The 12,106-nt window shown below is 38.3% G+C and overlaps 1 protein-coding gene across 1 annotated transcript in view; it reads left to right on the top strand.

Annotated features, from left to right (window-relative positions):
- Nucleotides 1-12,106, top strand: part of ARAP2 (ArfGAP with RhoGAP domain, ankyrin repeat and PH domain 2) — a 235,860-nt gene that overhangs the window by 103,555 nt on the left and 120,199 nt on the right. Inside the window, exon 16 of the mRNA XM_018561260.1 lies at nt 7,801-7,903. Within this exon, the coding sequence (XP_018416762.1) occupies nt 7,801-7,903 (103 nt within the window). The remainder of the gene's footprint in view (nt 1-7,800; nt 7,904-12,106) is intronic.

Genomic DNA, 12,106 nt, shown 5'->3' with positions numbered 1-12,106 from the left:
GGGGGGGGTCCCCTTAAACTGCCTGTAAAGTGGCACACCTGTACGATGTATAGAACCTGCTGCAGGAAAAAGTGACATTTATTAAGAAAAATATGACATTTATATTGCCGGTAATTTGTTTTCCCTTAATCTTGTAAACAACTGCTTGGGGAGGCCACATTTTAGGACACTCGGAAAACAAGGTTAGAGATCTTTGGGATACATTTTGGTGTCTCTTTTGCAGAGGTTGGATGAAAGTAACAACAGGTGCTTTAAAATTGGGCCTTTGGTGTTGGCGGTACCTTCACACCGTAACCCTTCAGTTATTCTTGACAAGGGCAGGACTGGACCCTGCTTTAAAAATTAAAATTATATATACCTGTCACACACCTGTCTCCTTGTTGGCCTTTCAGACATGATGTGGGGTAAAGAAAAAAAAAAGAAAAAATGGGAACACCGGTGACGCAGGAGAAACACCAGTCATGCCACTGACACACAAAAAAAAGACAGTGAATATACAGCCTAGAAAATAATACTATATACAGTATTATTACAGGTAGCACAGGGTACTGTATATAGCATTAAATGCTGTATAAAGCACTGACACTCCACTACACTGACACCAGTTAGCTTTCACTACACTGCACTGCACTACACTGCACTGCACTGTACGGCACTGCCCTACACTACACTACACTGACAGAAACACACTATATTTAACTCCAGCAACACACTACATAAGGCTGTCATGTAAGCAGCCTTATAGAGTGTGGGGCTGGGACTTAGCTGTGAGCCATGATTGGGCAAAGTCATCATTACTTTGCCCAATCATGGATCTTCAGTGCACAATGCTGTGAGTAGGCAAAGTCTTGCACCTGACCTGTGGTCAGGTGCATTGATTTACCCAATCAGGGCTCTCCAATGCACACAGTGCATTGCGGGGAGCTCGGCAGGTGAATTGCCCGCTGAACGCCCTGACAGTTTGTGTGTTCGCCGAACACAAAGACTAGCGATGGTCGAGTCGAACTGCCCATCTCTACTCCTGATTTGCACTGTCTTGTTTGATAAACTTGATAAATCCACCCGCAGCACCTTTCTATAATGTTGAAGTGATCCTCCAGCCAAATAGCCAAGAAATCAGCTGGAGCAAACATCTCAGAACTGTTTTGCATGACCAAATGAAAACAGTGTTAAATGGCTGCATAGATTGAAGACAATGACAATACTTTAAGAGCACTAGGTTCATAAGAAAACACAGGGTATCTTAAAGGCATGAGCTTGGCCAATTTTCAAGAGGGCAGTAGCCTACTGTGGCTTTATCATTTGTACCCACTTAATGTGCCTTAGCTACACCAATTTAGGGAAGAGGTGTATGTGTGTGTATACATATACTGTACATATATATATATATATATATAGTGTTTGAGGCGATGTTGTTAATTTCCATACCTATGTGGCCTGCTTTCTCATTGATGGGTAGCTAAAAGTGCTACCATCAAGGGTGTCTAATGTGGACATATAAATCTGAATAGGTGCATACAATTTGATAGGAAAACATATTCAACAAAATAGGATACAGTAGTGAAATGCTCAAAGTTAGTCCTCTGTGAATAATGCTGCAGGCAGCCTTCTTTAACCTCAACTAAACTGCAAACAACACCAGATTCATCACCATCTACTAGAAATATTGGAAATCAAACACAAATGTAGGTAACCATCATCATGTGATGTTTTCTATATATGATGTGTTCAACAAGAATGGAGCTATTATTTGGTGTGCTACAAATTGAGAAACTTGACACTGTGAGTTAAAAAAATGTTTATTATTAGGCTTATTATTATTGCTTTTCTGCATCATATAATTGATAGCACAGCAGTAAAGTATTTATAAATGAAAGTGCTCTATTGTTCATGGTATAACAGCATTACCAGTACATAGGATGGGAATGTCTAGCAAAAGAATGCAAAAAAAATCTATAACTTGTATTTTTCCCTTGTTTTCATATCATACATTAAGTTACTGTTAGTGCCAAGTGTGTCTTCATAGTGCGCATGGCTGCAATAACATTATTTCCTTAATCAAAGGCCCAAAACTTAATGTAGCCTATTGACCATTGATTTGGTTTTTATTTGTCAGTGTGTGGGATGACTAAGTTGAGGTTAATGAATATTGATTTTCACATCCAGAAAACAACAGCCCGAATATACAGGTATTTGCTTCATTGGTGACTCAAAGGTTTGCACTCACTCTGTTGAAATAACTCTGCTCTACAAATTAGCAGCTGTTCAAAATGAGTCAGTAGATATTATAGAGAATTTTTTTCGCACTGGAACACCATGAAAACAAGTTCTTTTTTTTTCTCACATTTAGAAATAAATTGTTGACTCCTATGACTAACCTGGCAATGTTTACAGGAAACAGGCCTTTAATATTTTCACAAAATGTTTAGCCTTTAACCACTTGCCGTCCGTCCGTTTTTTTACAACGGGCACTGCAGCATTGGTGGGTGTTTCACATATAGACGATCGGCGGCTCTATAGCTCGCCGATCGTCTATATGTGCTTGTTTTTTCGATCCCCCCCCCCCGCGGCCGCCGCCGGTTTTTTGCCCCCCCCCCGACCCCTCACCTTCAATCCCGGGATCTGCTGCCCCATCTGCGGCCCGGGATCGGGGACGGGAGGGCGTCAGGAGGAAGAGGAAGGGAGATCAGCTCCTTGCTGACCTCCCTCCGGGCTGTGAATGCAGAAGTGATGTGTGTTACATCACTTCCGCATTCACCTGTCAGTCATCTGGCTGCTATAGCCAGAGAAAAGAAGCTGATGAAGCAGATCTCTGCTTCATCAGCTTCTTTTGGGGTCCACAGGTGACATTAGGGGTCCTAGGGACCCCTAATGTCTCCATAAAGAGGACCTGTCAGTGTGCCTTTGCTATTATATAGGGGGATTGTTATCCCCCTATATAATAGCAATAACAATAAGTGCAAAAAAATGGGGGGCTGGCTTAGCAACACAGCACTGACCACAAGCTCTCTCCAAAACTTTAAGACGGCTCTGTGTACAATGCTGCAACATCACCAGCACCGCTCCCAGCTCTCCAAAAAGACCAAGCTCTGGATACACAGCAACGGCCAGCTTACCTGTCACTACTTCCAACAGGACAAACCAAAGTCATCGGAGACAGGGCTGGGGGCTGTCGTGGGATCTGATGCAGAGCGCCTGAGCTGTCATGGATGAAGCCTTCTTCTGCTTTTTTAAACATTGTATCTAAAATATTATAAAAGTAATTTCCAAGAAATCCTCTCCCCCCCCCCCACACACACACACACATGAAATTCAGCCTTCACTTGTGTTATGGGTTTTTCTACTGATTCCTCTGCATTTAACCTCACTGATTAGTTGGTGGAGGAGATGGGCAAGCTGTTGCTTAGGTCAGATAAGATACTATGGATTACTGGAGGCATGCCAATGTGACCAAAAATAGAAAGTAGATTGCAAATTGAACTGGCTTGATTAGATGTGAGTTGTGATTTGTATCACTTGCAGATAACTGAGATTTAAAATGTTGATAAGCATGCTCTTTGATATCAATTCCCACATATAAAATGTTTTAATCATTTTGCTATATGATTAAAAGGATAAAAAGGATACCAAAAATCACACGCACAACTATCCTGCATAGGGATGAAACTGCTGAAGCATGATTGCTACCCATGAATGCTTGAAATTCCACGGTCCTTGTACTTGGCCTCACATAGTATCATTATGTTTTTCTAATTAAGCAAAAGGATAAGGAATTTCTCAAATAATGCAGCACTTTACGAAGGACTTAGCAACCTGACATAGTCATGGGCAAACTTAAAAGGGAACCAACCAGAGGGTGGGACAAAGGGTGGGACAAATGTGAGAGAACCAAAAAGAATAGTGATAACTTTTTGCCATCATTCTGTCCTTTTAACACGTAAGAATTATTTAACACATTTCCTTACTATTGCAGGTGTAGACAACCTCGGCACACCACCTGTGGTGAAACTACAACGTACATATTCCATCATGTTAGAATCTTGCAATGCCTCATGGGGCTTGTAATTTAACAACAGCTGGAGGGCCAAAGTTGCCTGCCCCTGTACTATTGTAAACATGCTGCTGTTTCATTACTTCATAAACCATCTTTAGCGAGCCTTTTGCTGAACATTTCTTACTCAGCAATATTTTCATATTATATCATTGTTGGACAGGCTGTTTGAGGTGTCAAGGGATGGGCAATTGTAACCAGTCTCTGCTGCAATTTAGTTCAAGATGTCACTACTACTGATAGTGCTGAAAGATGGCTTTGAAGGGAATATCAAAACCTTAAGTAAAACCTATTTTAGATGATACCAAGAGTCACTGCCATTGATTAAGGACTTCAAATTGTCTGTGTTCTGTTGCAATCAGGCTCCAAATAAGACCGTCCTATGAACCGAATATATCCTTAATGACAGTCTGGAGGCAAGTTGTGCATATCTTGATAAGATAAAATCCATTATGTATTACATCTGCAACATATCTCATTTAACATCTGTAAGCTTTTCAGAAAGCATATTTTGTAACATCAATAAATAAAATAAAAAAACAGGGGTATGGAAAGCTCTTCCAAGTCTGTTATTTATACACCTGGCACAGCCATTCCGATCAATTTACAGTTTCTTGAAAAAAATGTGCTGCATCCACCCTGCACCAGAGCATGAAAGGGCAGCAATCAGAATAATTTTATGTTAATGGAAACAATAAAATACTTGTTTTCAACTGAACAATAATATGTTTTTACTAAAATGGATTGCTTTTAGTATGATCAATGGTACTCAGCTAGGGTTGGATATTTAGCTCTTGTAATTTGTCTGAGAGGCCTCTTAAAACATAATTGTTTCTCTTTTTAAATTTAAACATAATTATTAGTATGGCACATGTCAACCTACTGCTAATTTACTTCAAGGTTGTTTTGAACATGTAACATAAAAAGTAGGAATTTGTTTGTTGTTTTTATTTATTTATTTTCTCCCCAGCAAATCCTAATTTTGCCTTTGGATGCTATCTTGCTAAATCTGTTTTATCAACTACCCCTCCAACACCCATTGTACTGCTGGAGTGCAAAAGATGCTCAAAAATTTAAGACATAAATCCCTGTTGCATTTTACTTTGCCATTAAACAACAAATAAAAGCCTGGCTAACTTTTAGGGGTAGATTTAGCAAAGGCAATCTGTGTTTATTTTAAGTGCCAGATCATTTACAAAGAAATTGAAAGATAGAATTTTGCCCCACAAAATATTCAACACAGCTTCACTTTCCTAAGTAAATATTCTCTACTACTTTAGTAAATCAAAATCATTGTTCTTTCATAGAACTCAAAACAATTAAATCTAGGGTTGGTTGTCACTGGGGAGAGACACTGGGGTTGATTTACTAAAGCAAATATAAACTGTTTACTTTGCAAGAGAATTGACACTTTGCAAGGGAAGTTTTCCTTAAGGTCTCCACACACCTTACGATAATCGTACGATAATCGCGGGAAATCCCGCGATCATACGATTATCGTAAGGTGTGTGGAAGCCGTGCGACCTCTACTACTGTATCAGTAAACCAAGGGGAAACTTTCCCTACAAGTACCTACTCTTGGATTATCTAAAGCAAATTTAGTTCCATTCTAAACATACTGTACATACATAAGTACATAAGTACATTACATTTTAGTGATAAAAACAATATATTTAGAAATAAAACACAAGACATATAAAATGTGCTTAACATCTCTACTTTGAACATGCAAATCTGTTAAAATTGAAATCATATCTACAATTGTTTTACTTTTTAGCATTTTGTTTTTAAATAGAACAATCCATATTCATATTATATCTCTTCTGGACAAATCTATTAAAACTTCAGATTGCACAAACAAGAATGTTATAATAACTGTATATCTTCTGACATGAATAAAACTATTTAAAAAATAAAAAAAACTTCAGATTGAATTTTAAATTCAGTTAAATCTTGCTACTAAGGATGGGGTTTGCATGGGCTTGAAGATCCCTGAGCAACATAATTGCTCTCTTGTACCTTTTCTGACAGCCGTTAGTGGCTGACTATGTGCCTACATTTACTTCTACGACGAATGGAGGCTATTCCAGTTCATGCTGCTTGTTGGTGTCAATCTGCAATTCAGTGAGCCAAAAGTGCATGAAGCTAAATTCCTGGTATACGTATTCATGGACATGTACCAATATGTGGCATACCCTTTGGTAGCCCTATATTCATCATAGAGATTAATAGAGGTCCGAAACAAAATAGATGTCAGTCAAAGACAGTGCAGAAGTAGGCATGAAAATTTCAGAGCTTCACAACGGTTTTAGGGCATCCTAAGACTGGATACACACCTTTGCATTGCCTTATCACCACTCGCAGTACTGCACCATGCATTTATTGGTGTGTTGCAGTGCTTATTTAAATGGCATCTCAGTGTATTAAAGCAATGCACCTGTGTTGCACTACCATGTGTTGCCATGTGATGTGTTCCCAAGAAAGTGTCAGGTTGATCATTAGTGTGCTGGGATGCCTTGGCAGCCTATTCAAAATTTAAGGACTGCCTTGATACAATGCACATTCACATGTGACATTATGCACATTAACCAACCATACAGGCGTACATAATTCCAAGGAATTATCCTCTTGGAATATCACAAATCAAGATGGGGGATGTATGTTGTATTCATTTCTGTTTATTCTTTTATACATTTAGAAAAGTATATCTATACTTTTATACTTTTTTCTATCTAAACCCAAGAGTAGCCCTTTGAACAGCCCTGTGGCTTTGTTTCCATTTATCAGATGTGTTTTCTTTATTTTTAACTGGTAATCTTACGAGTAACACACTTCCTATTCTAGGGTAACACCCTCACTCACTGTACTATACCTCCGGCAGAGCAGCATTGTCCCCCTAGGACAGGATGTGTAATAGGACTACAGTACACCTGCCTATCTCTTCAGCTACATAACATGGAGGGAAAGTATTCTGTAGTTCACAGGGAGATCCCATTGAACGTATATAAACAAAACGTGAATAGTATATTTAACAATCCAAAATGGAAAAAATAAGACACATGCATTATTAGGGGTTATATACACTTTAAATATGTGTCCAAAGGATATAAAGATATTAATAGATTGAAATAAAAAAAATTGACGAAAAGGAAGAAGGAAACACATTGTCCCTGTCATTATTATTATTGTAATCTAACAAATTCACTATTGTATTAAGCTCACCTTTTAAAATGAAAGATCTGCTCTATGTAACACTACAATTACATCAAACTAGAATGTGTATTAGTATATGAGAAATCAAGTTCCCCTTTAGCTATAAATACATTTGCCAGGCTTGATGCACATTTCACGCCCATCACCACATTCCCTTTAAATAGCTTCAGGAAATGAGTTGTGAATCTGTATAATACTTGTATGAAATAAATTTCTAAATAAATAGGCGCTGATAAAAAAAGAAAAAATTAAGCTCTCAGGGGTTATTTGAGATTTTAATATAACGTAATTATTTTTTGGATTCTTTGCAAAAGATGTAAAAGAAAAATGTGAGAAGTCATATACAGAATGTAAGTACACTAAATACAGTTATTTTTCAAGGTTTCAGTATATCAAACAATATTGCCTAATTCTTTTTCTCTCCACTAACAAAAATGAGTAGTGCATGAAATAGCAAACACTATTGAAGGGAATTAAGCCTCTGGCTATGTTAGATTATACAATCTAAATAAAACAGTTTTTTTTCTTTGCTCTAGGGCCATCTTTACCTTTGAGATATACGTATTGTCAGAACGTATGTTTCTTTTTGGAGCTGAAAATGCAGAGTCTCAGCGAGAATGGGCCAAGGCACTATCTAAGGTAATGCAGATAATTATCTGATAAAGCTATGCCTCGGGCATTAGCATAAAATAAATTGGCGTTAACTGTATGCTCTCAAAAGAGCCAGCTTTAATTTCATTTTTTTCAATATGTAAATATTTTTTAGTGTAACTGTGCTAAAGGGAAATTATCTAGACAACTTATAAAACTGTAAATGCAACAATATCTGTGATATGTTGAAAAAAAAAACTATTGGGTATTTAATTTACCAAAATAATCAAAAAAAATGCACACAGTGGTTTCAAAAGAAGCATGTGTTAAAGGAATCTACTTTACCTTAATTGTTATTGGTATAATCAGTAAAGATGGCTATGCAAGTGCCTGCTCTTTCTTATTTATAGGTTTGCATGTTGAAACTCCAATTCTTCTGGTTTGGGGTAATATATATCAAAAAATGGCATCACATTTACTACATTTAGCAAATAGATGTGACTTCTGGCCCAAAATGCCCACATGCCCGATACTAAACAAGTCCGATGCTGTAGAAGAGAGAGCTTTGTTTTTGTCATAATAAAGCAAATAAACAAGGAAAAGGCAAATGTAATTATTTTTTACCTGAAATTTTAACACATTTCTACAGTTATTGATATTTATAAAATGGTGTCATATTGATTTATTTTTCCTTACACAATAATATTTAAGTAATCGTTCCACATTAGACACCTGTGGACCATCCACTGTAGATATACAGGTGAAACTCGAATAATTCGAATATCGTGCAAAAGTAATTGCAGTAAGTGCTGCAAAAGGGGCCCAAACCAAGTACTGAGTACTTATGCATGCTTGTACTTTTCAGAGGTCAGATATTGTTCTATGTTCTTGTTTTATTGATTGCATGTAATAATCTACTTTTTTGAGGTTGTGGATTTGGGGTTCTTGGGGTTTTCATGAGCTGTAAGCCATAATCATCACAATTATGACAAATCACGGCTTGAATTATCTTGCTTTGCATGTAATGAGTCTATCTCATATATTAGTTTCACCTTTTAAGTTGCATTAGTGAAATAAATGAACTTTGCACGATATTCTAATTATTCGAGTTTCACCAGTATGGTCAGGTCACTGCCCCATTTTCCAGGAGGATGTACCCATATGTTCTACCATTGTAGCTGCTACCCCCACTGTCATTAGACAGTAGAGAGCCGGGGCTTTAGAGAGAGTCGATTGGACCAGCTCTGTGTCCAGTGATTTCTGTAATTGGGTATGACAGTGATCACATGGCAATGTTTAAATTGCCAAGCCCTCCCTTTCCCTTTACATCAGAGGCAGGTGAGAGAAAGGTGAGTAATGGATGGATGAGTCCCCCATTACATTGGGGATGTGAAGACTGGAAGCTCAGAGAAAAAAACAAAAAAAATAACATTGTTTTTGCTTTCAGTTATGCTCACAGGAAATTCAAGAACACTGTCTTTCTGGGTAGATCAACAGATATTTTCTGTACTTGCTAAAAATGTTGTAAACCTGAGAAATTGCAGCCTCCACATCCAAGGAGTAGTTTGTCCTTGGGTTTAGGTATACTTTAAACCATTGCATAACTAATTTAATGTGAATCATTCTGGTTAGAGATGATTTACTGGCCAATACATGTTTAATCCACAAAATAATTGACTGCACCTTATAGAATAATTGCTATTTGTTAAGAAGGAAATACTGATTCATCAATGTATCCATAATATTTGGGGAGAATTTAGAAATCCAGTCAGTCTTGACTCAAAAATTGTATGATTCTTCACAGTTTGGACATGTCAGACTTAAGAAAATAGCAAATATTTGCAATTATTTCCAATTCAAAGATTCATGGATTTGTCTGAATCTATTTATACTTTAATAACAAACAACATGCTTTAGGCTAAACTGTCATTTGCTAACTTACTTTTTGGCAGTACCGAGCCTCTACCATTCAAGCGCTGCACAAAAACAACATAAAACATTGAGCCAATTAGTATTTTCCAGAAACCAGTGCATTACTTGCAGTTAATCTCACATATACACGCGTGAAGTAACTACTGTACCATCAGAATCTGCTTCCCACGTAGACATAATATACACAAAATATGAACTGTTGCAGGGATGAGCGGAATTATTTTTGCTAAAATTATTTTGCTGGAGTGCGGATTGTTTAGTTTTTTTCATGTAGCATTCTTTGTAGTTGTTTGTTTTATTTTAGGATTTTTTGTGTATTTGAGTGTTTTTGTGTACTGTCACAATTTTTTCCACTGTTTTTATTTCTGTAAAATAAATAAATGCAAAATGAAGACACAATAATGAGAGGCTGTTTTATGGCACAAAACAGGTCCACGATAAGTTAAAGGAGCATGCCTAACCCTCATTAGCAATTTAAAATGACCCTTTCACCACAGAATCAAAAAAACTTAGATATAATAAACTATTAGGTGACTTTTGTCTTAAAAAAGCCACCGCTTTTCAGCCCCCTAGCTTGTTTAAGTTGTCTACACTTCCAAGTGTGTAGAAAACTTGATCCCCCACAGGCCAATATGGTTCCTACCGCTGATTTCTAGGTCCGTATAGGACGTATGGGCCATAGGGAGGAATCACAGCACACACCAGGGGGTGCAGGTATTTAACTGATCTGAAAAAACTGAGCAGAGAAGCAACAACTTTTCAATACATGGTTAGCTGCAAAGGTGTAAATTTCCAAGCTTTTTTTTACAGGTGACTATTTAGAAAAGCTGATTGGTACTCGCAGAGTCTGTGGCAGGATTTAAAGAACTTCTCTGAGAATCTCAGCCAGGACTTCCAGAAGACCCACCATTACATAGTTACATAGTTACATAGTATTTGAGGTTGAATAAAGACATTAGTCCATCAAGTCCTCCTCTCACAAGAGCTCTGACAGTACTGTTAATGGCATTTACAGAATCCATGCCTGAACTTTAGTATGCCCTAAAATGGTGCTGGGTGTGTGATGCTCTGATTCAGAGGGGTATTTAAGCACCAGCTTTGGAAGTGGCTGGTCCTGTGTCTTCAAACCAGCTACCCTGTTCATGCAAAAAACTATAATACTAAAGTTGTTTCTGTTTGCTGACCTGGACCGCCTGACCATTCTCTGCTTGCAGCCTCCCCTGAACTCTGCCTGGACCCGACTATGCTCTAATCTCCGGCCTTGCCTGTCGACTGCTCGTTGCTGACCTAGACTGCCTGACTATTCTCTGCTAGTCGCCTGCCTCGACCCCTGCCTGGATATGACTATGCTCTTGTCTTCTGTCTTGTCTTCTGTCTACTGGCTGCTGACCTGGATCGCCGAACAGTATTCTGATTATCACCTGGTTGGACCCCTGCCTGACCACACTTTGGTCTACTATCTCCACATTGGAGCCTTCCTGTTCTTGCTCATTTCTTGGCAGGGTGATCCTGAGGACTTGGTACCGACAAGCAAAGAAAACAATCTCTACCATTAGGAGCTCTGGTGAAAATTGACTGCTGCTTAAACTCTGCACCTCAGGTGAGCCTGTAAGCAATACAAGTGGCAAACACACTCATCAATTCCTTTTTCAGCTTTGAAGTAAGGTGCAAAGTAAAGGAAAGTAAGTTCGACAGTGTAATTGTTTTTTTTTTATTGTGTGCTAGGAAACATTTTGCTTTTGTATTGTGTAAAGCACTTGCATGTGCACCCTACTTTAAAGCTAGTTATAAATTGATGAGTGCCTATGCCATTTGTATTGCTTTTTGGATTTGGTATGGGGACACACTGTGGGCTTCATCTGCCATTGTGATGTGCAGGGATTCTGGTGTGTCCCTGTGCCTTTAAGGAGGAATGGGCTAGCTCCTGGCGAACCTCCACCCAATTCATCTTTTGCTTTATATATGCTCCAAGATGGAGGCTCTCATAGAATAATCTTAGGAACATTCTACACAGAGGGGCCTTGATGAGGCGGTGCGGCTTCCACATATTTTGCTAAAGTTGTGCAGCTAAAACCTCTGTTTTTAACCCTAAAAGTTAGACAATATTTTTTTTGCAGGTTAGCTGGTAAGTGTGCTGGGAAACATTTTGCTTTTGTCGGGTGAGCCTCTGTCACCTGCCAGGGGGTGTCACCCTAACACTTATCCTGTGGTGACATGGTCATTTTAAAGGCAATTGCATCCTTAAAACCACAAAAAGCACCTTAATTTCAAGTTCCTTATTGCCTAATGCAATTTCCAGATTTTCACCAAGATTTTAGG

Source organism: Nanorana parkeri, unplaced genomic scaffold (genome assembly GCF_000935625.1).
Source record: "Nanorana parkeri isolate BGI_ZX_2015 unplaced genomic scaffold, ASM93562v1 scaffold511, whole genome shotgun sequence".
Taxonomy (NCBI): Eukaryota; Metazoa; Chordata; class Amphibia; order Anura; family Dicroglossidae; genus Nanorana; species Nanorana parkeri.
This window is presented reverse-complemented; position numbering and strand designations above follow the sequence as displayed.